Source organism: Microcaecilia unicolor, chromosome 7, assembly GCF_901765095.1.
Source record: "Microcaecilia unicolor chromosome 7, aMicUni1.1, whole genome shotgun sequence".
Classification (NCBI taxonomy): Eukaryota; Metazoa; Chordata; class Amphibia; order Gymnophiona; family Siphonopidae; genus Microcaecilia; species Microcaecilia unicolor.
The window spans coordinates 305,860,384-305,886,035 of record NC_044037.1 but is presented as its reverse complement, the minus strand read 5'-3'; the positions used below and the strand labels follow the sequence as shown (position 1 = coordinate 305,886,035).

The 25,652-nt window shown below is 42.0% G+C and overlaps 1 protein-coding gene across 4 annotated transcripts in view; it reads left to right on the top strand.

Annotated features, from left to right (window-relative positions):
* TTLL4 (tubulin tyrosine ligase like 4) overlaps positions 1-25,652 on the top strand; it is a 171,920-nt gene that overhangs the window by 79,040 nt on the left and 67,228 nt on the right. For all 4 annotated transcript variants that reach the window (XM_030209263.1, XM_030209264.1, XM_030209262.1 and 1 more), the window contains 4 exons: positions 3,287-3,409; positions 10,358-10,456; positions 13,110-13,244; positions 20,858-20,995. In XM_030209263.1, coding sequence (XP_030065123.1) covers positions 3,287-3,409; positions 10,358-10,456; positions 13,110-13,244; positions 20,858-20,995 — 495 coding nt within the window. The remainder of the gene's footprint in view (positions 1-3,286; positions 3,410-10,357; positions 10,457-13,109; positions 13,245-20,857; positions 20,996-25,652) is intronic.

The following is a 25,652-nucleotide window of genomic DNA, read 5'->3' as shown; positions in this document are numbered from 1 at the left end:
GTGGTGGATATGTGGAACGCCCTCCCATGGGAGGTGGTAGAGATGAAAACGGTAATGGAATTGAAACGTGTGTGGGATAAACATAAAGGAATCCTGTTTAGAAGGAATGGATCCATGGAATCTTAGTGGAGATTGGGTGGTGGCGCTGGTAATTGGGAAGCAAAACCAATGCTGGGCGTACTTCTACGGTCTACGCCCTGATTGTGACTGAATAGATAGGAATGGGCTTGAACATTAGCTTCAGAACTTTTAGTACAAGAAGAGTGCTAGGCAGACTTATATGGTTTGTGCCCTGAGAATGGAAAGGACAAATCAAACTCGGGTATATATATATATATATATAAAGTATCGCATATCAAGTAAAATGTGTTTGTTTTTGGGCAGACTGGATGGACAGTAAAGGTCTTTATCTGCTGTCACTTACTATGTTACTATGTAAAATAAGACCAAAAATATTATAATGCTTCTGTATCGCTCCATGGTGCGACCTCATCTCGAGTATTGTGATCAGTTCTGGTTGCCGTATCTCAAAATAAAATATAGAGGCATTAGAAAAGGTTCAAAGAAGAGCGACCAAAACGAAAACGGGATGGAACTGCTCCCGTATGAGGAAAGGCTAAAGAGGTTAGGTTTCTTCAGCTTGGAGAAGAGACAGCTGAGGGGAGATATGATTGAGGTCTACGAAATCCCGAGTGCAGTGGAACGGGTGGAGGTGAATCGGTTTTTCTGTCATTCAAAAAGTACAAAGACCAGGGGATGCTCAATGAAATTGCATGGGAATATTTTTAAAACAAATAGGAGGAAATATTTTTTCACTCGAAGAATACTTAAGCTCTGGAACTTGTCAGAGGATGTGGTTGCGGCAGTTAGTGTATCTAGGATTAAAAAAGGTTTGGACAAGTTTCTGGAGGAAAAGTCCATAGCCCAGTGGCTCCCAGTGGAGGCAGTGCATGCAAATCTCTCTCATAAATATTCATTGAGGATATCCTGAAAACCTGACTGGCTGGGATGCCTCCAGGACCAGGGTTGGGAACCACTGCCATAACCTGTTATTGAGATGAACATGGGGGAAGCCACTGCTTGCCCAGGGATTGGTAGTGTTGAATGGTGCTACTAATTGTGTTTCTGCCAGGTACATAAGACCTGGATGGCCACTACTGGAAGCAGGATACTGGGCTGGATGGACCATTGGTTTGACTAGTATGGCTGCTCTTATGACCTAGAGAACAGATCCGGGCGCAACAACCTAAGGTTAGTGGGACTACCTAAATCATTGCTAGAGGGATTTGAGGTCCTTTTTGGAAACTTGGATGCCCCACATGTTAAAACGAACAGCTTGGATAGGGGCCCACCGCGTGGCAGAAAATTGACCTCGAACTGTTATCCTCTGTATCTTTAACTTTGCTGATAAACAAATTTTAATGCAGGGTATTTGATCGGGCAAAGAACTTAACTATAATGGTAAACAGATACTCTGCTTTCAAGATTACTCTGCTTCTGTGCAGACTCAGAGGAAGGCGTTTACAACCATCTGCATGGCGCTTCACACCAAACAGATGAAATTCGCTTTACTGTACCTGATGAAACTGTGAGTCCTGCATGAGGGACAACAGCAGATCTTTGAAATGGCACAGGCAGCGCAAAAATTGCTCACTTGCATCTCCAACCCTTCTTCAGCTACATGCGCTTTTAGTATTTACCTGTGGTGCTACCCAGATTATTGGGGATCCAGTGGAAAGGCCGCCCTTGATTTGCACTCTTTTTTTGGCTGCCACATGTGGTTGAGTGTACCTTGGCTTTCTTTGATCACTGACTGCTATTGACATTAGCACATCCAACCTTCAGATTCAATTAGGAGCCTGATCTAGCTCCTACTGGGTGTGGGAGCAGAGGTTTGACACTGCTTGTGCATCCCTTGAACCAAATACTTTATTCTACAACCTGTAGGTTGACCGCGGTAATGAAAAGCATATAAGATGTTCACAGCTGGGCATCCCTGCATCTACACTCTTATACTTGGAGGCGATGGTCATCTCTTTCTTCTCACCCCCACTTTTTTTTTCCATGGTATTCCATTATCTATCTTAGCCCTCTAGACACTTTGTGATTGGGCATTACACTCTACTTTGATATGGTGATTTCTCCTAGATATGAGCTCTTATAACATGAGGGACTAACCAGTGTATTTCTTTTTAGTTTTTTTTTCTTCTTTCTCTTCCTTCTTCCTGTCTCTCTTCTTTCTCTCTTCACTTTTTCGTCTTTGATGGAGGGGGTCATAGTGTCCTAGTGACTTGGCCTTCTTGGAAGTCAGTTGGTGGGGGGAGGGTTGAGAGGGGAAGGGATGGTTTGAGGGGTTTGTTAGAGGGAGGTGAGTTAGTGGGGGAAGAAGGTTGGGGGAATAGTAGGATTTCTAATGGTTGTAATGTTTTATGGCAGCACTTTTATGCTAGCGCTTCAGTCTTCTGAAGTCTTTCTTTTTGGATTTAGAACCACTCTTTCTTGTACATGGTGGTTTACTTGGTGTCACTTGCATAGTCTGTGTTGGTTGGGGTATCGGAGGCTGGGATGACATCTCCCTGTTTAGACTACTGTCATCTCTATGATACTATTTTACTCAATGGTATTTAAAATATTTCGTCATGTGCATCAGGGCCGCCGAGAGACTAAGCCAGGCCCAGGGCATGGCTGCCGCTGCTGGGCCTGGGGCAGAATCGTCATTGCCGCCGCCCCACCCCCAAATTGTCATCGCCACTGCTGCCTCTGGCCGCCTACCTGAAGTACCTTGGCTGAACCCGCCAGCTGCAGGCAGTGCGACTCCTTCCTCTGCCCAGCATTGCCTGCCCCTGCGGCTGCTTTCCTCAGGTCGCACATGCTCAGTCTGAAAACTGAGCATGCACAGCCTGAGGGCCCAGCAGCTGCTAGGCAGTCAATGCAAGGGGGGCCCGACATCGGAGTTTTGTCTCTCCTTCACTTGTCGGGACGCGATCACCCGGCGGCTATGATGTGCATGTGTTTAGCTCTACATGAATTTCACATGTCTGTCAGGTGTTTTTTGAGACTACCAACACCTCTCCCTGACGATGAACAGTTTTGTAACAACCTGTAGTTCACCATAAAAGGGCTTTAGTGTGCTAACTGAACATTAGGTTTGCCTAGGGGGAAGATTACTTGTGGTTTCTTGCCATGCCCAATCTAAAACACTCCCAGTATGATACAAGCTGTCAGTCTTTAACTGTGCTGACCCTGTACCGATAGTTCATCTTTATTGCTTTTTTTCTCTCGACAGGTATTCATCCTCCACTAAGACCCTTAACAACAAGTTTATGCATCTGACCAACTACAGTGTGAACAAGAAGAACACAGAATATGAATCCAACACCGATGAGACAGCGTGCCAAGGCCATAAATGGTGAGCATTTGCAGTTGAGGGCAGAGATAGAGATAGCATGTTGGAAGGCAGGTGACTCCATGGGTCATAAATGATGACAATGAGAGTTAGATTAGGGTACAGAGAGCATGAATAATCAAACTGTAGACATGTGAGGGAAGAGTGCTGGTGTAATAGCTAATGATGGATTGGGAACATTTATTATTATTATTTGTTACATTTGTATCCCACATTTTCCCACATATTTGCAGGCTCAATGTGGCTTACATAATACTGTGAAGGCATTTGCCAAATCCGGTACGGGATAGGTACAAAATGTTGTATTGGGATAGGGAAGATATGTTGTATTGGGATAGGGAAGATAAGATTCAATCAAGTTGGGTTGAGGTAAGAGTTCATTAATGTCCAATATGATCTTTAATAGTGAAGTGTTGCAGGGTTGAGTCATTTAAGTTGGGTAATTCGGATATGCCCTTCCGAATAGGTAAGTCTTTAATGACTTTCTGAATTTTAGGTAATCATAAGTTGTTTTCACCACTTGTGACAATGCGTTCCACAGGCGCGTGCCTATGTAAGAGAAGTTGGGCGTGTGGGTTGTCTTGTATTTTAGTCCTTTGCAATTTGGGTAATGGAGATTCAGGTAAGACCGTAATGAACTGGTACTATTAATTGGGAGATTGATTAGGTCAATCATGTAATCTGGGACTACTCCATAGATAATCTTATGGACTAAGGTGCAGATTTTGAAAGAGATGCGTTCTTTGATAGGAAGCCTGTGCAATTGTTCATGGAGTGGTGTGGCACTTTGGAATCGTGTCTTACCAAATATCAATCTGGCTGCTGTGTTTTGTGCCGTTTGGAGTTTCTTTGTGAGTTGTTCCTTACATCCTGCATAGATTCCATTGCAGTAATCAACGTAGCTTAATATCATTGATTGAATTAGATTGCGGAAAACATCTCTTGGGAAGAAAGGTTTTAAACGCTTGAGTTTCCACATTGAATGAAACATTTTCTTTACGGTGGACTTGACTTGGGACTCAAGTGTAAGATTTCTATCAATAATGACACCTAGTATTTTGAGACTATCAGAGATGGGAAGGGAATGCTCTGGAGTGAATAAAGTTGTGGGTTTATAATTGTTGTACTGGGATGAGAGGATAAGGCAATGCGTTTTATCGGTGTTCAGCTTCATTTGAAATGAGTTGGCCCAAGAGTGCATGATGTTCAATCCATTTTTGATATCGTTGAAGATTTCTGATAAATCATGTTTAAAAGGGATATAGATTGTAACATCATCAGCATAGATGAATGGATGGAGACCATTATTCGATAGGGACTTGGCCAATGGGATCATTAAAATGTTGAAGAGTATTGGTGATAGAGGTGAACCTTGGGGAACTCCACAATCTGATTTCCATGATGGTGATATATTTGTATTAGATTTAACTTGGTATGACCTGGTGGTCAGAAAGCCTTTAAACCAGTCAAGTACATTTCCACCAATTCCAAAGTGATCTAAAAGTCGAAGAAGTATGCTGTGGTTGACCATATCGAATGCACTCGACATGTCGAATTGAAGTAGGAGTGTGCTATTTCCTAAGGCTATTTCATTCTTGAATTTGGCCAGTAGGGAGACCAGCACAGTTTCGGTACTGTGGGAAGGGCGGAAACCAGACTGAGATTCATGTAGTAAAGAGAATTTGTCCAAATAGTGAGCTAGCTGGTCACTAAACTCTCCATCAATTTAACTAAAGTGGGGTAGATGCAACTGGTCGATAGTTTGTGATGTTTGTTTTTTTCTTTGTATCCTTCGGTATAGGGGTGAGTAAGATGTTGCCATATTCTTCAGGAAAATGACCTTGTTGGAGCACGTAGTTTTAATACGATGAGAGATCATTTAAGAATTGATTGGGAGCAGATTTGAGAAGGTAGCTGGGGCAAGTGTCCAGTTTACAATGTTTGTTGGAGAATTTGAGAAGAGCTAGAGTTACTGAGTCAGTGGTGAAAGGAGAAAATGTTATCCAGCTACGGTCAGTTGGGCATAAGCCAGAGTTAGAGTCCATATCATTGATGAAATTTTCAATGTCGTTGCTATGTTGGGGAAGTGTATTGCGTAATTTTATTATTTTATCACAGAAATATTTAGCGAGACAGAGCTAATGATCTAAATGGCAGCATTACATGGGTACAAACTGCTTTCCTGACATAATAGTGTTAGCTGCATTTGTTTGGAAATCCTTGACGTAGGCTGCTGGGCTGCCAGTAGGAAACCACTGTCTTATTCCAGAGTATCTGGAACTGCTCCTGCAGATCCCGTGGTATTCAGTTTTTCACACTTCAGGCAAGTGGTTTCATGGAGTGCTCTAAATGTATAGTTTCTTTGTTGTGTAGGTGAAATCTATAATTGCCCATTGGTTCCTCCAAAGTGTTGCTGTTTGTGAGGCTTGCCTTAAAGCAGGGCTTGACAAACCCCAGGCACCAGATCGCCATGGCACCTAAAAGAAATCGGACCTGGCGCCTAGGTTTTGCTGCCTGAAGATACTGTTTTGTCCCTGCCTTCAGTCCTTCTCTTCTCCACTGGGCTCACGGCACAGACAAGAGGGCACTGTTCCTCTCCCTACCTCCAGCCTTCTGAATCCAGTGTCTCGCACCCTTCCTCCACCTCCTCCCTCCCTCCTCGAATCTTACCTTAATCCCCAGTGTCCATGTGTATGTGTTTGCTGAGGGGAGGCAGAGACGGCTATGGGGGTGTTTGCATGTGTGTGCTAGGGAGAGGCAAAGAGAGAGCTGTGTGTGTGTTTGTGCACTGTGTGGGGAGGCAGAGAGAGAAAACTTAAGGGGTATCCACCCTGGAGAAGTGGCCCACATGGAGCCATCTCAGTCAGGAGGATACTTGGAGTGCTAGTAACCACAGATGCAGCCCTTAAGGATCATTACTACTACTACTTATCATTTCTATAGCGCTACTAGACGTACACAGCGCTTTACACTTGAACATGAAGAGACAGTCCCTGCTTGAAAGAGCTTACATGCTAATCAGGACAAATAAGAGAATTACTAAGGTGAGAACGATAAAACAGACTTGGGTACTGTACAAGTGAATAGGGGTTAAAAGCAGCATAAATAGATGGGCTTTTAACCTAGATTTGAAGACGAACAGAGATTGAGCTTGCCATACTGACTCAGGCAGTCTATTTCAGGCATATGGTGCAGCAAGATAAAAGGAATGGAGTCGAGTGGACTGTGGAGGAGAAGGGTACAGATAAGAGTTTTTTTACCCAATGAACAAAGTTCTCGGGGAGGAGTGTAGGGAGAGATAAGAGTGGAGAGGTATTGAGGAGCTGCAGAGTGAATGCACTTATAAATCAATAAGAGGAGTTTGGACTGTATGTGGAAACAGGGAGCCAATGAAGTGACTTGAGGAGAGAGCTCATATGAGCGCATCGACACTGGTGGAATAGAAGTTGTGCAGTAGAATTTTGATTAGGTTGAAGGGGAGAGAGATGGCTTAATGGGAGACCTGTGAGAAGCAAGTTGCAATAGTCTTAAGCGAGAGGCGATAGGAGTATGGACAAGGGTCCTGGTAGTGTGTTCAGAAAGAAAAGGATGAACTTGTTGATATTATAAAGAGAGAAACGAAGCAAAGGAAACAGTGGATCCAAAAAAGTCCTCTCACAAGTGGTGTCTCTTTAAACAAGTTGTTTTATTGATTTGAAATAAAGAACTTGTTTAAGGAGACACCACTTGTGAGAGGACTTTTTTGGATCCACTGATTCCTTTGCTTCGCTGTTTTTCTGTGGAGAGAACACCTTCTGTGTGTGTTGGCTCATAAAGAAAGAAACAACAGGTTTTAGCAATCTGTTGGATATGTGCAGAGAAAGAGAGAGGAGTGAAAGATGACCCCAAGGTTACGAACTGATAAGGAAGAGAGCGGATGAGAGTGTTATCCACAGAGATAGAGAATGGGGGGAGGTGGATTTAGGGGGAAAAAATAAGAACTCAGTCTTGGTCATGTTTAGTTTCAGATGGCGGTGAGACATCCAGGCAGCCTGATACTTGGGCCTGGATTCCTGCTGAAATTTCTGGTTTGGAGAGGTAGATCTGGGAGTCATCAGCATAAAGGTGATAACTTCAAACAATGGGATGAGATCAGAGCACCAAGGGAAGAAGTATAGAGGGAAAAAAGAAAAGGTCCCAAGACAGAGCCTTGAGTACACCAACTTCTAGTAGGGATAGTATTGTTGCTGGGGAGGTGATTCTCTAGCAGCCCTGTTGGTAGGATAACTTTAAATTCTTTACGGTGATTTTTCTTTTTTTTGTGGAGGGGGAGTGGGGATTGAGTAAAGCTACTGTGTTTTTTTTTTTTGTTTTTGTTTGGTGGGGGGTGGTGGTGGTAGAGGAGAGATTTACACTACTACTACTAATTAGCATTTTTATAGCGCTACAAAGCGTACGCAGCGCTGCACAAACATAGAAGAAAGACAGTCCCTGCTCAAAGAGCTTACAATCTAATAACAGAGATAGGGCAATACACTCTCTTCTGATCTCTCTTCCCCTTAATCTCACCACACTTAAAACCCTACCCACAGATGGAACTGTTATACCCTAATGTTCTCTCGCCATTGTTCTATCGCCGATCACTTCCCCATTGTTACATTCTACTGTTCCATTCCCAAACTATGTTTGACTTTGACTTGTTTTCCCAAAACATGTATGACTTCGACTGTCTTCCCATAACTCTTCTCAATATAACCCATAACCATATTGTAACCAATGTAATTCCATGACTCACAATGTATTGTAAGCCACACTGAACCCGCAAATAGGTGGGAAAATGTGGGATACAAATGCAATAAATAAATAAATAGACAAAAAAATAAAGCAAGCAAATCAATGAATGTGTAGAGGAAAGAGGAGAGGAGGGTAGGTGGAGGCGAGTGGTTACAAGTCAAAAGCTACTGATGTGGACGGGGATGTGAGTCGAGGCTGCTGTTGGGGTAGTTGAATAGGTGATGAAGAGTGGCTGTGTTTACTGAGAGTGGATAGGACTAGCAGCGAGGAGGGGTTAAAACTGCAGCTGCTGGGGGCAGCTGGGCAATGGAGAGAGATTAAGGCTGCAGTTTTTGTGGGGAGATGGGTGGGTGCACTGTCCCACCCACCCTTAGTAGATGCAGATTTGGCTGCTCTCCCATTGCCCCACCAACCGCAGCCTAAAGCCTCTCTCCATTGCCAGATGGTAGGCTGTAGGTAGGTGGGTGAAGGGGAAGGGCAGTTGCCTCACATCTGCTCCTTCCCTCCTTCTGTGTTAAACAATTCACTGTGGATCATTTTGAACACATTATGAATCTGCAACTTATAAATGAATAAACCATAAACCAACTCGGAGCTGGCAGTGGTAGGGTTTGCCAGGGCATGCTAAAAGTTCCAACTAATTTTATACAGACTGAATATAGAGTTTCTGGAGCCCTAGCTTGATTAGAGTTGTCAAGCCTTTACAAGGGTCTTTGCCAATGTACATAAGTATTACCATACTGGGAAAGACCAAAGGTCCATCAAGCCCAACATCCTGTTTCCAACAGTGGCCAATCCAGGTCACAAATACCTGGCAAGATCCCCAAAAAGTACAAAACATTCTATACTGCTTATCCCAGAAATAGTGGATTTTCCCCAAGTCCATTTAATAATGGTCTGTGGACTTTCTTTTAGGAAGCCATCTAAACAACTCCGCTAAGCTAACCACCCTTACCACATTCTCTGGCAACGAAATCCAGAGTTTAATTACACGTTGAGTGAAAAAACATTTTCGCCAATTTGTTTTAAATTTACTACATTGTAGCTTCTTCGCATGCCCCCTAGTCCTAGTATTTTTGGAAAGCGTAAACAGACACTTCACATCTACCCATTCCACTCCACTCATTTTATAGACCTCTATCATATCTCCTCTCAGCCGCCTTTTCTCCAAGCTGCCCTCGCCGCTTCAGCCTTTCTTCGTAGGGAACTCGTCTCATCTCCTTTATCATTTTCATTGCCCTTTTCTCTACCTTTTGTAATTCCACTACATCTTTTTTTGAGTTGCGGTGACTAGAATGGAACACAATATTCGAGGTGCGGTCGCACCATGGAGTGATATAAAGGCATTATAACATCTTCATTTTTATTTTCCATTCCTTTCCTAATAATACCTAACATTTTATTTGTTTTCTTAGCCACAGTAGCACACTGAGCAGAAGGTTTCAACATATCATCAACGACGACACCTAGATCCCTTTCTTGGTCTGTAACTCCTAACGTGGAACCTTGCATGACACAGCTATAATTCGGGTTCCTGTTTTCCACATTTATCACTTTGCACTTGCTCACATTAAACGTCATTTGCCATTTAGACTCACTCGTAAGGTCCTCTTGTAATTTTTCAGAATCCTCCCGCGATTTAACGACTTTTAATAACTTTGTGTCGTCAGCAAATTTAATTACCTCACTAGTTACTCCCATCTCTAGGTCATTTATAAATATGTTAAAAAGCAGCGGTTCCAACACAGAGCCCTGGGGAACCCCACTAACTACCCTTCTCCATTGAGAATACTGACCATTTAACCCTACTCTGTTTTCTATCTTTTAACCAGTTTTTAATCCACAATAGGACACTACCTCCTATCCCATGACTCTCCAATTTCCTCTGGAGTCTTTCATGAGGTACTTTGTCAAACGCCTTCTGAAAATCCAGATACACAATATCAACCGGCTCCCCTTTATCCACATGTTTGTTCACTCCTTCAAAGAAATGTAGTAGATTGGAGAGGCAAGATTCCCTTCACTAAATCCATGTTGACTTTGTCTCATTAATCCATGCTTTTGAATATTCTCTGTAATTTTGTGAGTGGGAATGGAGAAATACTCTGAAACTTGTGACATTTGTATGTAAATACTAATTAAGGTCTTCTTCTTTTTTTGTTGTTCCTTGTTCTGCAGGGCACTAAAGGCTCTCTGGAGCTACCTGAATCAGAAAGGTGTCAACAGTGATAAAATCTGGGAAAAAATTAAAGATATTGTCATCAAAACTGTTATTGCGTAAGTCTGGGCTTTATCTGTCCAGAAGTGTGTTTTTGATATCTTTTCAGTAATATTGCAGCATTAAAAAGGAGGTTGTATTACATATCATTTTGAACAGACTCCAGGAATATATGTTGGCTGATTGCCCGGCTGTGTGTTTGATGAGCTAAAGGTGAGGAGGGTTTAAAGTCAGCAATTCAGAGTTTGTTATGGTGGTAATTTCCTCAATGAGAGGACTATGACAAGTGCTAGTAGGAGAATAGAGGAAGGCACATGAGAGCCATGTGGGAGGAGAGGTTGTGTATGAAACTCTAACAAGGGATTGTTGGTACGTGAGCTGAGAAGAATGTGTATAAAATAGGGGCTCATATAAAGAGGCCAAATGGGGTGTGGAGAAGGATCTTGAATTCTCAATTGATTTATTCAAACGTTATAGATGGAGCAGCTGAAAGTGACATATAGCTGTTAGTAGTCACTAGTGGACACATGGTTTAGGAAGGGAGTGCAGAGGGTTTTATTGATCACTTAAAGGGATGTGGTAACCAGAAACAGTTAAGAACCTTTGGTATAAAAGAAAAACGTGATGATAGCAGGGGTTGAAAGAGAGCCAGAGATGGTGTTGGAATGTGTGTGGAAGGAGTACCAGAGGTGGTGAAGGTGCAGAGCATGACAAATGATAATGGTGGAAGATATTTATTTATTTATTTCAATCCCACATTATCCCAAGTGAAACACAGGTTCGATGTGGCTAACATAGTAAAAACATTCAGATGGTACATAATATTACTACTTCTACTACTTAGCATTTTTATAGCGCTACAAGGCGTACGCAACGCTGCACAAACATAGAAGAAAGACAGTCCCTGCTCAAAGAGTTTACAATCTAATATGTCATATTAAACAGATTTTCAGTAGAATATTATGCAAATGTTATCATCTTGAATTGAACCAATATAGAAGGAAAAGAACAGATACTTTTAGGAGTGCAGAAGTTGAGATAAAAGGTGCCTTAGTTGAGCATAGAGTAACTATTTGATATTGTAGTAATAGTAATATAAGGATGGGTAAAATGGGAATTTATTTTTTTTGTTACATTTGTACCCTGCGCTTTCCCACTCATGGCAGGCTCAATGTGGCTTACATGGGGCAGTGGAGGGTTAAGTGACTTGCCCAGAGTCACAAGGAGCTGCCTGTGCCTGAAGTGGGAATCGAACTCAGTTCCTCAGTTCCCCAGGACCAAAGTCCACCACCCTAACCACTAGGCCACTCCTATAGATTCTATAGATGAAAACAATCAAAGAAGTAAAGTTTTTGTGAGGCAGATGGGGGGAAAAGTGATAGAGGTGGGATGAGGTGTGAGTCAAGGATGAATGATAAAGCTAAAGAATTCAATTGGGTAGGGTGATGATGAAGTGAAAGTGAATTACTGGGGAGCATGAGACAAAATAATTGCAGTAAGGGAATCAGTGTGGATGAGGTGAGTTAAAATGAAATGATTAAGAGGGTTTGAGAGTCACTGTGGAAATGGTGGTGAGAACATGATAGAGCCAGAGAAGGTTGGTGGCTTTTGGGGGAAGATTGCCAGGTAGCAGAAGATTGATTGAGGACCAACCTAGTAATGTGGAGATGGAAAGCTGAGAGAAGCAAGTGGTTTAGACAGAACTAGAGCATAAAAAAGTATTGAAAGAAAGATGAAAGAGAGTAAGATGCTTTCAGATCTCTCTTTTACATCTTACAGGGAAAGAGGAAAATGAAGAAAAGAAAATGGTTACAGGCAGAAGGGGGGGTGGCTTATAGGAAGAAGTGATGGAAGAGGAAAAGTAGAATGGAAAGGAGAGACTGGGGGGGCAAAAAAAGTACTACAAAGGTAGAAAAAGTATTTTTTTTTCAATTTAATGATTAGAATATATAACAAATGATTATAGTTTTATTTATTTTCTAGTTAGCATAGAGAGAGACGCTCCCCACCCTGGTGTGTGTATATGTGCAAAGCACCAGTATGTGTGGTGGTGAGCGGGAGAGCAAAGCATCTGTATGTGAGGGAAGGGGTAAGACTCTGAGGAGATGCTTATTGTGTCCTTCATCGCACTGTGATAACCTGATCACCTGAAATAGAAGAGGGGCCAAGAGACTGGAGTAGGACAGATACTAGGGTTGGGAGCAAGGAAGAAGAGGAAATTTTACAGGCCTATTCTGAATTAGTGACGGGCAAGGGACTTTGTGCTTAAAATGTGTTCAGAAAAAAGAAGGGAAAGGGGAGATAAATAAGCATAAGTGTTGCCATACTGGGACACGGTATCCCATTTCTAATCTATTAGGCTTCGCTAAAGTAACAGAAGGAAACTTGTCCTTGAGCTTTCTGTTCTTTGGGGGAGAAAAGAGTCACCATAAGAAAGCAAATGGAAGCGACAGAATACTTTCACTGAGAAAATGGTGGACACCTGGAACAGATTTTTAGTAGAAGTTATAGGAGCCAAAATACTTTCAGAATTAAAGCATGTAACGCATGTATGGGACAGGCTTCAAATTTGGTGGCAGAGATTGAGCTGTGACAATACAATAGGTGGGAAAAATGAGTAAGTGAATGGTGCAAGTGGTCCTAATCTTCTGACATCTGTTTCTTTGTTTCCATAAAATGTCATACCCCATATCAATCAGCCTTTTTCCCCAGGTCTGAGCCCTATGTGACCAGTCTGGTGAAGATGTATGTACAGAAGCCTTACTGCTGTCATGAACTTTTTGGATTTGATATTATGCTGGATGAGAATCTCAAGCCTTGGATTCTGGAAGTCAACATTTCCCCAAGGTATGCAGTACGTCTCTCTTCTTCTGCCTGCTGATTGGAATAGAATTGTTGTCTTGCCTGATTTCTTCTAAATACATGATTAGATCTTGACTTATTCCTAGCTGACGAGCAAGATTAATGTAGAACTTTCTAGCATCATCCCACTGTGTATGTGCTTGTGCCTTCCCATCTGACACGCAAGCGCAGGTCCCTTGGATCAGGGAGAACGCGTCATTGTGTTCTATGAGTTTGGCTTTTTTTTCTCTCTGATTCATAGTGTCTTCCTGTGCAGGTATTTTTGTCCCTCGTGATTATTTTTCCTTCATCTTAATTTTATTCTGTTTCCTTTTAATTTTTGTAGTGTTTTTGGCTCTTTGCTTCCTTTCTTTTTTGTGAGTTGCTAGGGCCATTTAGGCCAAAGCACCGACCTCAGTTTGAATGCTACCCCTTTTTTTTATAGCTCATAGCTGAGGAGTTTAATTTGGCTACAATTCTTTTCTCAGTGACCAAGAATACCCCCATTGGCTTCAAAAGGTGTGCCCACTGTAATTTGGTGATTTCCATGACACTCGCACTCTTAGTGCATTGGGTGCCTTGGACCTGATCACGAGCCTAACTCTTGTTCTTTCTGTTTGCAACTGCAGTTGACGACACAGATGGCACAGCAGGTCCAGCAGGAGAGACTTTTTGGCTCCTCGAAGGCTGAGCCATTGTAATTGGCACTGGAAGCATTGAACTTGATGGCTGCTAAGACTTCTACTACCACTGGGATTGCACCGGCATCGAAGAGGTCTACACCTCTCTAGACGTCAGCATCGGACCGGACACAGAGTGAAGGACCTCGGTGCTGAGCATCAGGAGAAGCTCAAGAATCATAAGCATTGGTTCTCATCAACGAACGGTGCCGGGAGCTCCAGGGCATTGGAATCACCAGTACCCAAGGAGCAGTCCCCCTGTTTTGCAAGTCTCTAAGCAGCCAGGTGCCTGCTTCTGTTCAGCATCGATTCCTTCTTAGGATGCCTCTCTCTTGGTTCCCCCGCCTTTGTCGATGCATACCTTCACTGAGCAATTCCGATCCATGCTCATGGAGGAACTGGTGCAAATGGCTGCAGTTGCAATCTGCTGAGGCATCGAGGGCACTTCTTTCAGCTGATCAGCTCCATATTTTTTTAGGCTCCATCCATGCCTGTGGTGTGGTCCTCAGCACCAGCACCTCAAAGGGTGTTGACATGGACACATACAGTGGGGGAAATAAGTATTTGATCCCTTGCTGATTTTGTAAGTTTGCCCACTGACAAAGACATGAGCAGCCCATAATTGAAGGGTAGGTTATTGGTAACAGTGAGAGATAGCACATCACAAATTAAATCCGGAAAATCACATTGTGGAAAGTATATGAATTTATTTGCATTCTGCAGAGGGAAATAAGTATTTGATCCCCCACCAACCAGTAAGAGATCTGGCCCCTACAGACCAGGTAGATGCTCCAAATCAACTCGTTACCTGCATGACAGACAGCTGTCGGCAATGGTCACCTGTATGAAAGAAACCTGTCCACAGACTCAGTGAATCAGTCAGACTCTAACCTCTACAAAATGGCCAAGAGCAAGGAGCTGTCTAAGGATGTCAGGGACAAGATCATACACCTGCACAAGGCTGGAATGGGCTACAAAACCATCAGTAAGACGCTGGGCGAGAAGGAGACAACTGTTGGTGCCATAGTAAGAAAATGGAAGAAGTACAAAATGACTGTCAATCGACAAAGATCTGGGGCTCCACGCAAAATCTCACCTCGTGGGGTATCCTTGATCATGAGGAAGGTTAGAAATCAGCCTACAACTACAAGGGGGGAACTTGTCAATGATCTCAAGGCAGCTGGGACCACTGTCACCATGAAAACCATTGGTAACACATTACGACATAACGGATTGCAATCCTGCAGTGCCCGCAAGGTCCCCCTGCTCCGGAAGGCACATGTGACGGCCCGTCTGAAGTTTGCCAGTGAACACCTGGATGATGCCGAGAGTGATTGGGAGAAGGTGCTGTGGTCAGATGAGACAAAAATTGAGCTCTTTGGCATGAACTCAACTCGCCGTGTTTGGAGGAAGAGAAATGCTGCCTATGACCCAAAGAACACCGTCCCCACTGTCAAGCATGGAGGTGGAAATGTTATGTTTTGGGGGTGTTTCTCTGCTAAGGGCACAGGACTACTTCACCGCATCAATGGGAGAATGGATGGGGCCATGTACCGTACAATTCTGAGTGACAACCTCCTTCCCTCCGCCAGGGCCTTAAAAATGGGTCGTGGCTGGGTCTTCCAGCACGACAATGACCCAAAACATACAGCCAAGGCAACAAAGGAGTGGCTCAGGAAGAAGCACATTAGGGTCATGGAGTGGCCTAGCCAGTCACCAGACCTTAATCCCATTGAAAACTTATGGAGGGAGCTGAAGATGCGAGTTGCCAAGCGACAGCCCAGAACTCTTAATGATTTAGAGATGATCTGCAAAGAGGAGTGGACCAAAATTCCTCCTGACATGTGTGCAAACCTCATCATCAACTACAGAAGACGTCTGACCGCTGTGCTTGCCAACAAGGGTTTTGCCACCAAGTATTAGGTCTTGTTTGCCAGAGGGATTAAATACTTATTTCCCTCTGCAGAATGCAAATAAATTCATATACTTTCCACAATGTGATTTTCCGGATTTAATTTGTGATGTGCTATCTCTCACTGTTACCAATAACCTACCCTTCAATTATGGGCTGCTCATGTCTTTGTCAGTGGGCAAACTTACAAAATCAGCAAGGGATCAAATACTTATTTCCCCCACTGTACATTATGGCTCTCAGTGTCAGGGGAGGAAGGAATCTGAGGGTAGGGCTGTACATCGGTGCTGTTTGGGGCGTGGACATAGTTCCACTGAACTAAGGCAGGCACAGACTCTCACTCCGTCCAGTCTTAGTATGGTGAGGAGTCTGAATAGGGGACCGCTCATGGGACTCAAAAGAAGATCATCACTTCTCGGAGGAGTCTTAGGGTATCTTCTGATCCCTCCCCACCTCAAGAGAGGTAAATCTCCACCTGAGGGTCTCTCTCTCTCACTAGGTTTGTCAAGGAAATGGTTTCTGCCATCCCATGTAAGTTAGAGACGGAGGAGGAGCCCAGGGCAGAGATGTTATCTGTCCTGGACAATGAGTTGCCTCTTAAGGAAGGGGTCACAGTACCATTGAATCCTATGCTTAAAGATGCACTAATGAAGAACTGGGAATCAGCCCTCCCAGTGCAGGTCACACTTAAGGTGGCTACGCAGTTTCGTATCCAGAAGGCTTCTAATCATGTTTAGTGCCCACTGGGTTGCATAAAATTGGTACAGAACAAGGACCCAACTGCATTCAGACCATTTGGGCTAAACGGGTACTATACGATGTCCATAGCACATTCTGCTGATGGTGAAATTGTTCTTGATGTTCTGTGGTCAAGGTATGCGTTAAAGCCGGTTGAGCTTGCCATATGGCATTATAACATCCTCGCATCTGTTCTCCATACCTGTCCTAATAATACCCAACATTCTATTCGCTTTCCTAGCCACAGCAACACACTGAGCAGAAGGTTTCATCATAACAGAGTAGTCCTCCTCACTCACCTTAAGTTCCTGCCGAAGGTGGTGTCGGAGTTCCATCTGAACCAGTCAATTGTCTTGGCAACATTTTTTTCCCCGTCCACATACCTGCTCTGGTGAAGACAAGTTACACTCCTTGGACTGTAAGAGAGCATTGGCCTTTTACGTGGAGCGGACAAAGCCCTATAGACAGTCCGCCCAGTTGTTTGTTTCTTTTGATCCCAACAGGAGGAGAGTCGCCATTGGAAAACGCACAATCTCTAATTGGCTAGCGGATTGCATATCCTTTACTTATGCCCAAGCTGGGCTGACTCTAGAGGGCCATGTCACGGCTTATAATGTCAGAGCCATGGCTGCGTCAGTGGCTCACTTGAAGAGATTTGCAAGGCTGCAGTGTGGTCATCAGTCCACACAGTCGGTTTGGGCAGTTGGTGCTGCAGAATCTGTTCGGGGTTTAGAATCCAACTCCACCCTTCTAGGCCCATTTCTGTTCTGTTCCAGGCTGCACTCTCATTTAGTTGTGTTTCTTTTCAGGTCAGGTCAATCTATGTTATGTCCTCACCGTTGCGAGACCCAATTGACCTTTCTTTCATTGTTTTGAGTGAGCCTGGGTGCTAGGGATACCCCAGTTGTGAGAGCAAGCAGCCTGCTTGTCCTCGGAGAAAGTGAAGATACATACCTGTAGCAGGTATTCTCCGAGGACAGCAGGCTGATTGTTCTCACAAACTCACCCTCCTCCCCTTTGGAGTTGTTCTAGTTCTCTGGTTGCTTTTTATTTAACTGAGGATGACGTGCTCGTGCCATGGGCTGGAAGCCATTTGCACATGCGCAGTGCCCTCTGCCCGCACGCCGGAGCATTCTCGAAGGATTTTTATTTTGCTTGCAAAATTTTGCTGATTTCCTGGGCCACCGCGGACGTCGACCCAATCGTGAGAACAATCAGCCTGCTGTCCTCGGAGAATATCTGCTACAGGTATGTATCTTCACTTTATGTACCGTTGATCTGTCTGTTTGTTATTGTTTGATATTATTGTGAATGTTATTTTGTGAACGGCCCAGAATGGTAGATGGTTTAAATAAATAAACAAACTGGCCTGCTTGTCTTCTGAGAAGGCAAAGTTACTCACTTGCAGCAGGTGTTCTCAGAGGACAGCAGGCCAAGTAATTGCATGTACCCTCCCATCTCCCCTTGGAGTTGTATTCTTTAGCTATTTTTTTTATGACTGAGGGACCCGAGTTCATGTGTCAGGTGGGAAGGCACAGCACATACATAATACGACACTGCTAGAAAGCTCAGTATTAATCTTGCTAGTCAGCATCTGCTTCAAGCTCTGTTGGATGACATAACCCAGCTGTGTGAATACCTGGCCTGCTGTCCTCGGCGAACACCTGCTACAGGTGAGTAACATTGCTCTATTTGGAACCAACTTTCATCAGAGCTTAAGACCAAATCAAGGAGTGGAGTAGTAGCCTAATGGTTAGTGCACCAACCTGAGAACCAGAGAAACTGGGTTGATTCTCACTGCAGCTCCTTATGACTCTGGGCAAGTCACTTAACCCTCCGGTGCCCCAGGAACAAAATAAGTACCTGTATATAAAATGAAAAGGTGATATATCAAATCCCATCCCCTTTCCCTTATTTAGGAAAATATGAAACACTTTGAGGAACCGTTAATGAGATAATGATAGTCTCTCTTTGATGGTTATAGAAAGGTTGGATAATACCAGATCTGATGGACATGTTTAGTTATGGGCAGCTTGTTTTATAAGTACAAAAGTATTGCCATACTGGGGCAGACCAAAGGTCCATCAAGCCCAGCATCCTGTTTTCAACAGTGGCCAGTCCAGGTAACTTCCTTTACCACATTCTTTAGCAATAAATTTCAGGTTTAGTTACACATTGGGTGAAGAAATATTTTCTCCGATTCGTTTTAATTTTACTACTTTGTAGTTTCATTGAATACCCCCCTAGTCCTAGTATTTTTGGAAAGAGTAAACAGACACTTCACGTTTACCCTTTCCACTCCACTCCACTCATTATTTTATACACCTCTCATATCTCCCCTCAGCCGTCTTTTCTCCAAGCTGAAGAGCCTTTGCCGCTTTAGCCTTTCCTCATAGAGAAGTCATCCTATCCCCTTTATCATTTTCGTCGCCCTTCTGTGCACCTTTTCTAATTCCACTATACCTTTTTGAGATGCAGTGACCAGAATTGAACGCAGTATTCGAGGTGCGGTCGCACCATGGAGTTAAACAAAGGCATTATAACGTCCTCATTTTTGTTTTCCATGCCTTTCCTAATAATACCTAACATTCTGTTTGCTTTCTTAGCCACCACAGCACACTTGAGCATAAGGTTTCAACGTATCATAGACGACGACACCTAGATCCCTTTCTTGGTCTGTGACTCCTAATGTGGAACCTTTGCATTATCCTATATAATAAAAGGCACCTCCAGAAATTAAAAAAAAAAAAAATAAAAGGCACCTCCAGCATTCTGAAGCTGACTGCATGGCTGAGGCATTCCTGCTCCCTGTATCCATCTCCTGAATTGACATCACGTACTTCCGGGTTTGTCACAAGCAGAAGTGACCAACCACATGGGGTTTCTCGGCTTCAGAATGTTGGAGGTGCATTCTATTAAATAGGATTGGTCAGTTCCTTGAAGCACAGCCAGAGCTCAGCATCCTGCACAGTAACGCTCAGACACGAGAGAGAGAGAGGGGGGCCTGACACCAGAGAGGTGTGGGGGAGGTATCTCTGTCACACACACTCTGTCTCTCTCTCACACACTCTGTCTCTCTCTCTCTCACAGTCAATGTCTTTCTCTCACTCTCACACACTGTCTCTCATACTGTGTCTCACACTATATCACATTCACTCTCTATGTGTCACACAGATACTCACACACTCTCTTGGTCTCACACTCAGTCTCACAGAGAGTCTGTGTCTCACATACACGCTCTCTCTCGCACCGACTGCATCTGTGTGAAACACACTCTCTCACACTGTTGTCTCACATACACACTTGCACACACTCTCATTCTCACAGACACACTTGCACCCAGACTCACTCTCTCTCTCTCACACACACACACACACACTCGCACATTCACTCTCTCTCTCACAAACAGTCGCTCTCACATACACTCTCTCAAACATACACACTCCGAGGAAAACCTTGCTAGCGCCCGTTTCATTTGTGTCAGAAACGGGCCTTTTTTACTAGTGTAGCAATAATTCAGGTTCCTCTTTCCCACATGCATCACTTTGCACTTGCTCACATTAAACATCTGCCATTTAGACGCCCAGTCTCGTAAACTCCTCTTGTAATTTTTCACAATCCTCCCGCGATTTAACGACTTTGAATAACTTTGTGTCATCAGCAAATTTAATTACCTCACTAGTTAGTCCCATCTCTAGGTCATTTATAAATATGTTTTATTTGGAGGGTACTGATAGTTATTTTTTTTTTATGTTTGCATTTTCTTATGTAATATTGTATGCCTTGTTATAGGAGTTGTTGTAACTCATCTAGATCTTACATAGGGTTTGATGCAGGATATAAATACTAAGTAAAATTACAGAGAAGTGTAATACTGCACTAAACTTTTGTGTGCTTTTTACATCATGAGACATTTTGGATTTTGCATATGTTTTGCATGTCCATCACACTATCCTTTAGCATGTTTTTACTTCTGATTTTTCTGCCTTAAACATTCTTACTACATTGGGAGTAAGGTTAGCATGAGAAAATCTAAAGTAAACAGTTGTGCTAAAAGATAGCACAGTTTATTAATCCAACCCCAGAGCTTGAAAGGAGGCTGGATATAGAATTCTTGCCTGGGGGGAAGACATGAATTCATATAGAGATTTAAGTTTACGTGCACGGTGGGTGGATGATAAATGTAGACATGTATAGCTGACTGTCCCTCTAAACTTAAAAGTACAAGAAGTAAGTAGACCGAACCTTTTCACTGCATCTCCAGTAATCCCTTTTGTGTTTTTCCACAGCCTTCATTCAAATTCTGCTTTGGACATAAATATCAAGGGGCAAATGATTCGAGATCTCTTGAACCTGGCTGGCTTTGTCCTTCCTCCTAAGGAAGATATTATAGCTAACAATGTAAGCGCTAGCAGCTCTTCTATCAGGTGAGTTCTTCTAGCTCAGGAGCACATATGTTGACATATACTCTCCTTTTCCCATATTCCCTTCCCGAACTGAAAATTATTTCTTCAATATTTTACATCAGGTCATCTAGATACAAAGTTTGCAGGTATTTGTGTGGCTGCATATCTTGTAGGTAATGTTTCAATGAGAAACTAGTTGCTTGGCTTTTTTTGTTTGTTCTGATAGGCTACACAAGCACAAAGACCCCCCCCCCCCCCCCCCCAATGGACTTTGCACGTCCTTTTTCTACAGTCACAGGGAAAATACATGCAAAGATTTGAAAGTGGCCATTTACTGTGTGTACATTAACTACCTTCATCTAAACATATAATCAGGATTGCCCCTTTAAATGTGGTTCACAGTATTTCTCTTGTGAACTTTGCGCTTACCTTGCAGCTGTTCTAAGGGTAATAGTTTTACTGGGGTCAGTAGTTTGGAAAACTGTCCTCACCACCATGTAATGTTCTTTGTGGTAGAAATTATGTTAATGTTATCAGGGATTTATCTCTCACCAACTCTCATATATTAGATTCAGGGTGACAACAAAACATCAGGAAAATGCAATAGAACCCAAAAGAAAAAAAGAAACATGTTAAAACATATAAATTTTAAAATTAAGATCCATCCAGTGTAGTAAACAAATAAGTTTTCAAAGCTTTATGAAATAAAAAGTAATTCTTGGCGTAATTCAAGTGGAAGATAACGAGCCGCCAAGAAGAAAAACGATTGAGAGAAGGCAGCTGTAAAACATAAATATTTAAGTGAAGGAAAAGCTACAATAAATGCACCTTCTAGAGGTCATCTTAGACTAACACAGTCACCAACTGAGGACCACCTTCAGGGCACATACCTTCCAAAAACTTGAATACTTATCAAAATATTTTAAATATGACTTGGGACTTCACAGGTAACCAATGTAATCCACCCAATAAAGGACTCGTATGATCTAGCCTAGTTTTTTGAAATACTAGCCTAGCAGCTGAATTCTGAACTAGCTGAATCCTAAAAAGTTGTTTAGCAGAAAAACCCGAATAGAGTGAATTACCATAATCCAATAATCGTAAAATTGTTAACACTACAATAATCTTAAAATGTTCTTCTAAGAAATAAGATCTTAACAAATGTAATTGCTTTAGCTTAAAATAGGCTTTTCTGATCAGAATATTAATTTGTGGCTCTGTTGATAAAGATGAATCTAGTATCATTCACGAAACTTTAGAAGTTCTTTCTACCTTAAATTGAAGCCCATTGTTATCCGTAGCAAACCATAAAATCTTGGTCTTATCAGCATTAAGTTTCAGTGTAAATCTATCATGTTTTATCCTATTTGTGCAGCTATTAATTGTGAAAGAAACAGAATCTATAGCTTGACTAACAGGAAACAAAAAGAAAATGTCATCTTTGCAAGATAGTACCATCCTACCAGGAGCCAATGAAAGTTTACCAAGAGAGCTCATAAAAAAATTGTGTAGGAGTAGAGAGATGGGGAAATCCACAAGGAGATACCCAGGAAGGTGAATATGTGCCTTCCTTTAAAACTAAATATTTTTTTGAAAAGATTCAACCGTTTGAAAACTGAACCACAAGAAACAAATTCTGATAACAAAATACTATGGTTCACTGTTTTTTAAAGGCAGCAGAAATATCAAATTGTAATAAAATCATCTCACTGCTATTACACAATCTACTGTTGGTTTTAACATCAGAAGACGTAAAGTCTCTGTACTGTAATATGATCTAAAACCATGCTGAGAACTGTGTAATAAATTATGCTCTTCAATATGCTTTGATAACAGAACTCACAACAACTCAGTCAATTTTGCTAAAAATGGAACGTTGAAAATTGGAAACTGAGCTTAAATCACCATCCAGATGTTTAATAATAGGTATAAGAATAATCTTCCCTACATCTCAAGAAAACCATCCAAATTTTAATACAGTATTAATAAACAAGACATGCCGTGTTAATAGCTCTACTGGAGTATCTCTCTGTAGATTGGACGGAATAAGATCCAATGGACAAGCATATTTGGACAGATTATTTATTACTAAGGGGCGAAGGAAAGATAGGTTATGGTCTACTTTTGAATATGTGTCTCTGTCAGTGGGACAGATGCCTCAACTTCAATATTAATTTGACATAATCATCATCAGATTCAGAAGAGGTGATAAATGAATATTAGAGCCTTTGCAGAAGGCTGACATGAAATAGAAGAATTAGGTAATAGTGCATTTTCCTGAAACAAACCAAATAGTTTCCTTAGATTAAGGTGGTTCAGTTCCAACTAATTTAGAATAATCTGTTCTTCTAGCTAAATTTAATCCTTTTTATATTGAGACTGAACTATCTTCCAGTTGTCTTTCACTTTGTCACATTTTTATTTTCTCCAGCTACGCTCAAGCCTTCAACACTTCTCCTTGAGCTCTAATAGCTCATTAGAGAACCAAGGAGATTTCAATCTTTAATTTTTAATCTCACGTTTAGGAGCCAATTCATCCAATATTCTCTGAGTTGTAAACTTAGTTAGATGTCTGGATGTTCCTTTGATTTTTCTAAATAAGGAATAACACAAAACCAACAATTAACACTATCAACCTTTCCCCTTCCCCATCTATTACTCCTAAAATAACTGCACTTATTCTCAGGAATTGTAACATTCAAAGTTAAATTACAACACAGGTGATCAGACCATATCACAGATTTCCCTTTTTAGAATCTTATCAAGGATCGATCATTTGTCGAAAGAAGATCTAATGTGTCCCCTTTCTCATGAGTTGGAACTATAGGTAACATAGAAAATTGCAAAGACTGTAAAAATTCCAAAAACTCACAAACATTACTATTCCTATAGTCCTCAAAATATAGATTAAAATCACCCAAAACCACTAGCTTTGTAAACCTAGTATTAGCTTCTAAAATCTGTGAATAGAACATAGATGGGTTCCAGGCGATCTACAAACAAGTAGTCCAAATACATTTACAGAATTAGAAACAGCTAATTGACATAGCATCATTTCTAACCCAAGAGACTTAAAAGTAAAAACATTAAATCCTTATAGATCACATCAATACCACCACCCTTTTTAGTCCCATGATGAGAATAGGCTACAGGTGGACATAAGTTAGCCAGAACTGGAGAAGTGTGATCCGAAAGTCAAGTTTCAACTAGAAAGATCAAACCCAAATCAGATCCATCGATTAAATCCCTTAACAGATCAGACTGCAAATCAGTCTGGCATTAAAGTAGCTGATATGTTACACTGATCACTAGGAGTTTGTGAACATAAAAGGAAATAATGAAATGGCACAGTGGTTAGAGCACTATATGGTCAACCAGGGAAGCCAGGGTTCAAACCCCACCTCTCCCACTGATGCTTCTTATGATCTTGGCCAAGCTTATTCCCTATTAAGCCATGGTAAAACAGAATTTTTTTTTTTACTGTTTTACTGTGTGAAAACTTTCCTTGGTGATACATCTTAGTGAATCCCATGATTAAATTTTTTGCATTGCTTCAACCGAGAGTATTATGTCTGGCTGCAGTAGCTCTAAGATAGCAGACTTCAAGTCTGGCCCCCTGTTGTTTCAAAACTCTGGTCTAGTAAAAAAAATTACCCCACCCCTCAATGATGTTTCCAAGAACATCATTCCCTCTTAAACCCAGCCCTAATCCATTTTCCAGTAATAGACACCCTCCACACCTTCCCCTTTTACCTACTGTTTAACCTCACCCCTTCTAGACTCCTTCTGGACTCTTCCACATGGGGGAATAAACATCTTAAGTTCATCCAAAAGGTTCTTTACAGTTTCCCTCCAGTCCCAGGGAGGTTGGTTCTGGGGAGGCATTAGCAGCCGCAATTCGAAACTAATTCCCATAACTACTGCTTTCTGTCTTTCTGGATCTAGGTATATTCTGGGCCATTTATGTTCCCACATATTTTCTATTAGAATCTAGCAGTATTTTCTAGACAGAATGAGTGTCAGGTGGGTGTGTAGATTAGTTTGTAGAATAAGTGACAGGTGAGGAATACTTGAAAATAAAGACAGAGATAGATTTCAGATAGAAGGCTTTATTCTTACCAAAGTTTCAATTCAGTACAGACATCAAACAGATTCTGGGTTCAGTGGCACAGCGCTCTGCCGTCTGAGAAGTGTTGGGGAAGACTCCGAAACTTAAGCCAAAATCTCCCTTCTTTTATACTCTCAGCTCTCTATAGAAGTCAATTGTGGGGCACCTTTTTTTTTTTTTCTCCTAATATTTCTGAGATCATAGTTTAGCATCCGGACATCTGTACATCTGTACCCAACTCCTTCCGTTCTATCTATTTCTACAGATTGCCACATTTTCCGGTAATGTCAACATGTTTTTGGAACAAGTTGTTTTTCCTGCGGTTACCAGTTTCACATCTTTCTTCTGCAACACCTTTCATAACATCTTATGATCTCTATACCATTTTATACAAAAATGCCCCATTTTAGGAACCATATTTTATTCATTTTATCCATCATTCTTTTATTATAGGTGCTATATTTTGTTAGAAAGTTGTACCTGTTTGTGTTAAGACTCATTGTTCAGACCTACTTTCTGCAGATTCTAAATCATTTGCTTGCTATTTGGCCTAGTCAGTACTTTTTCAGA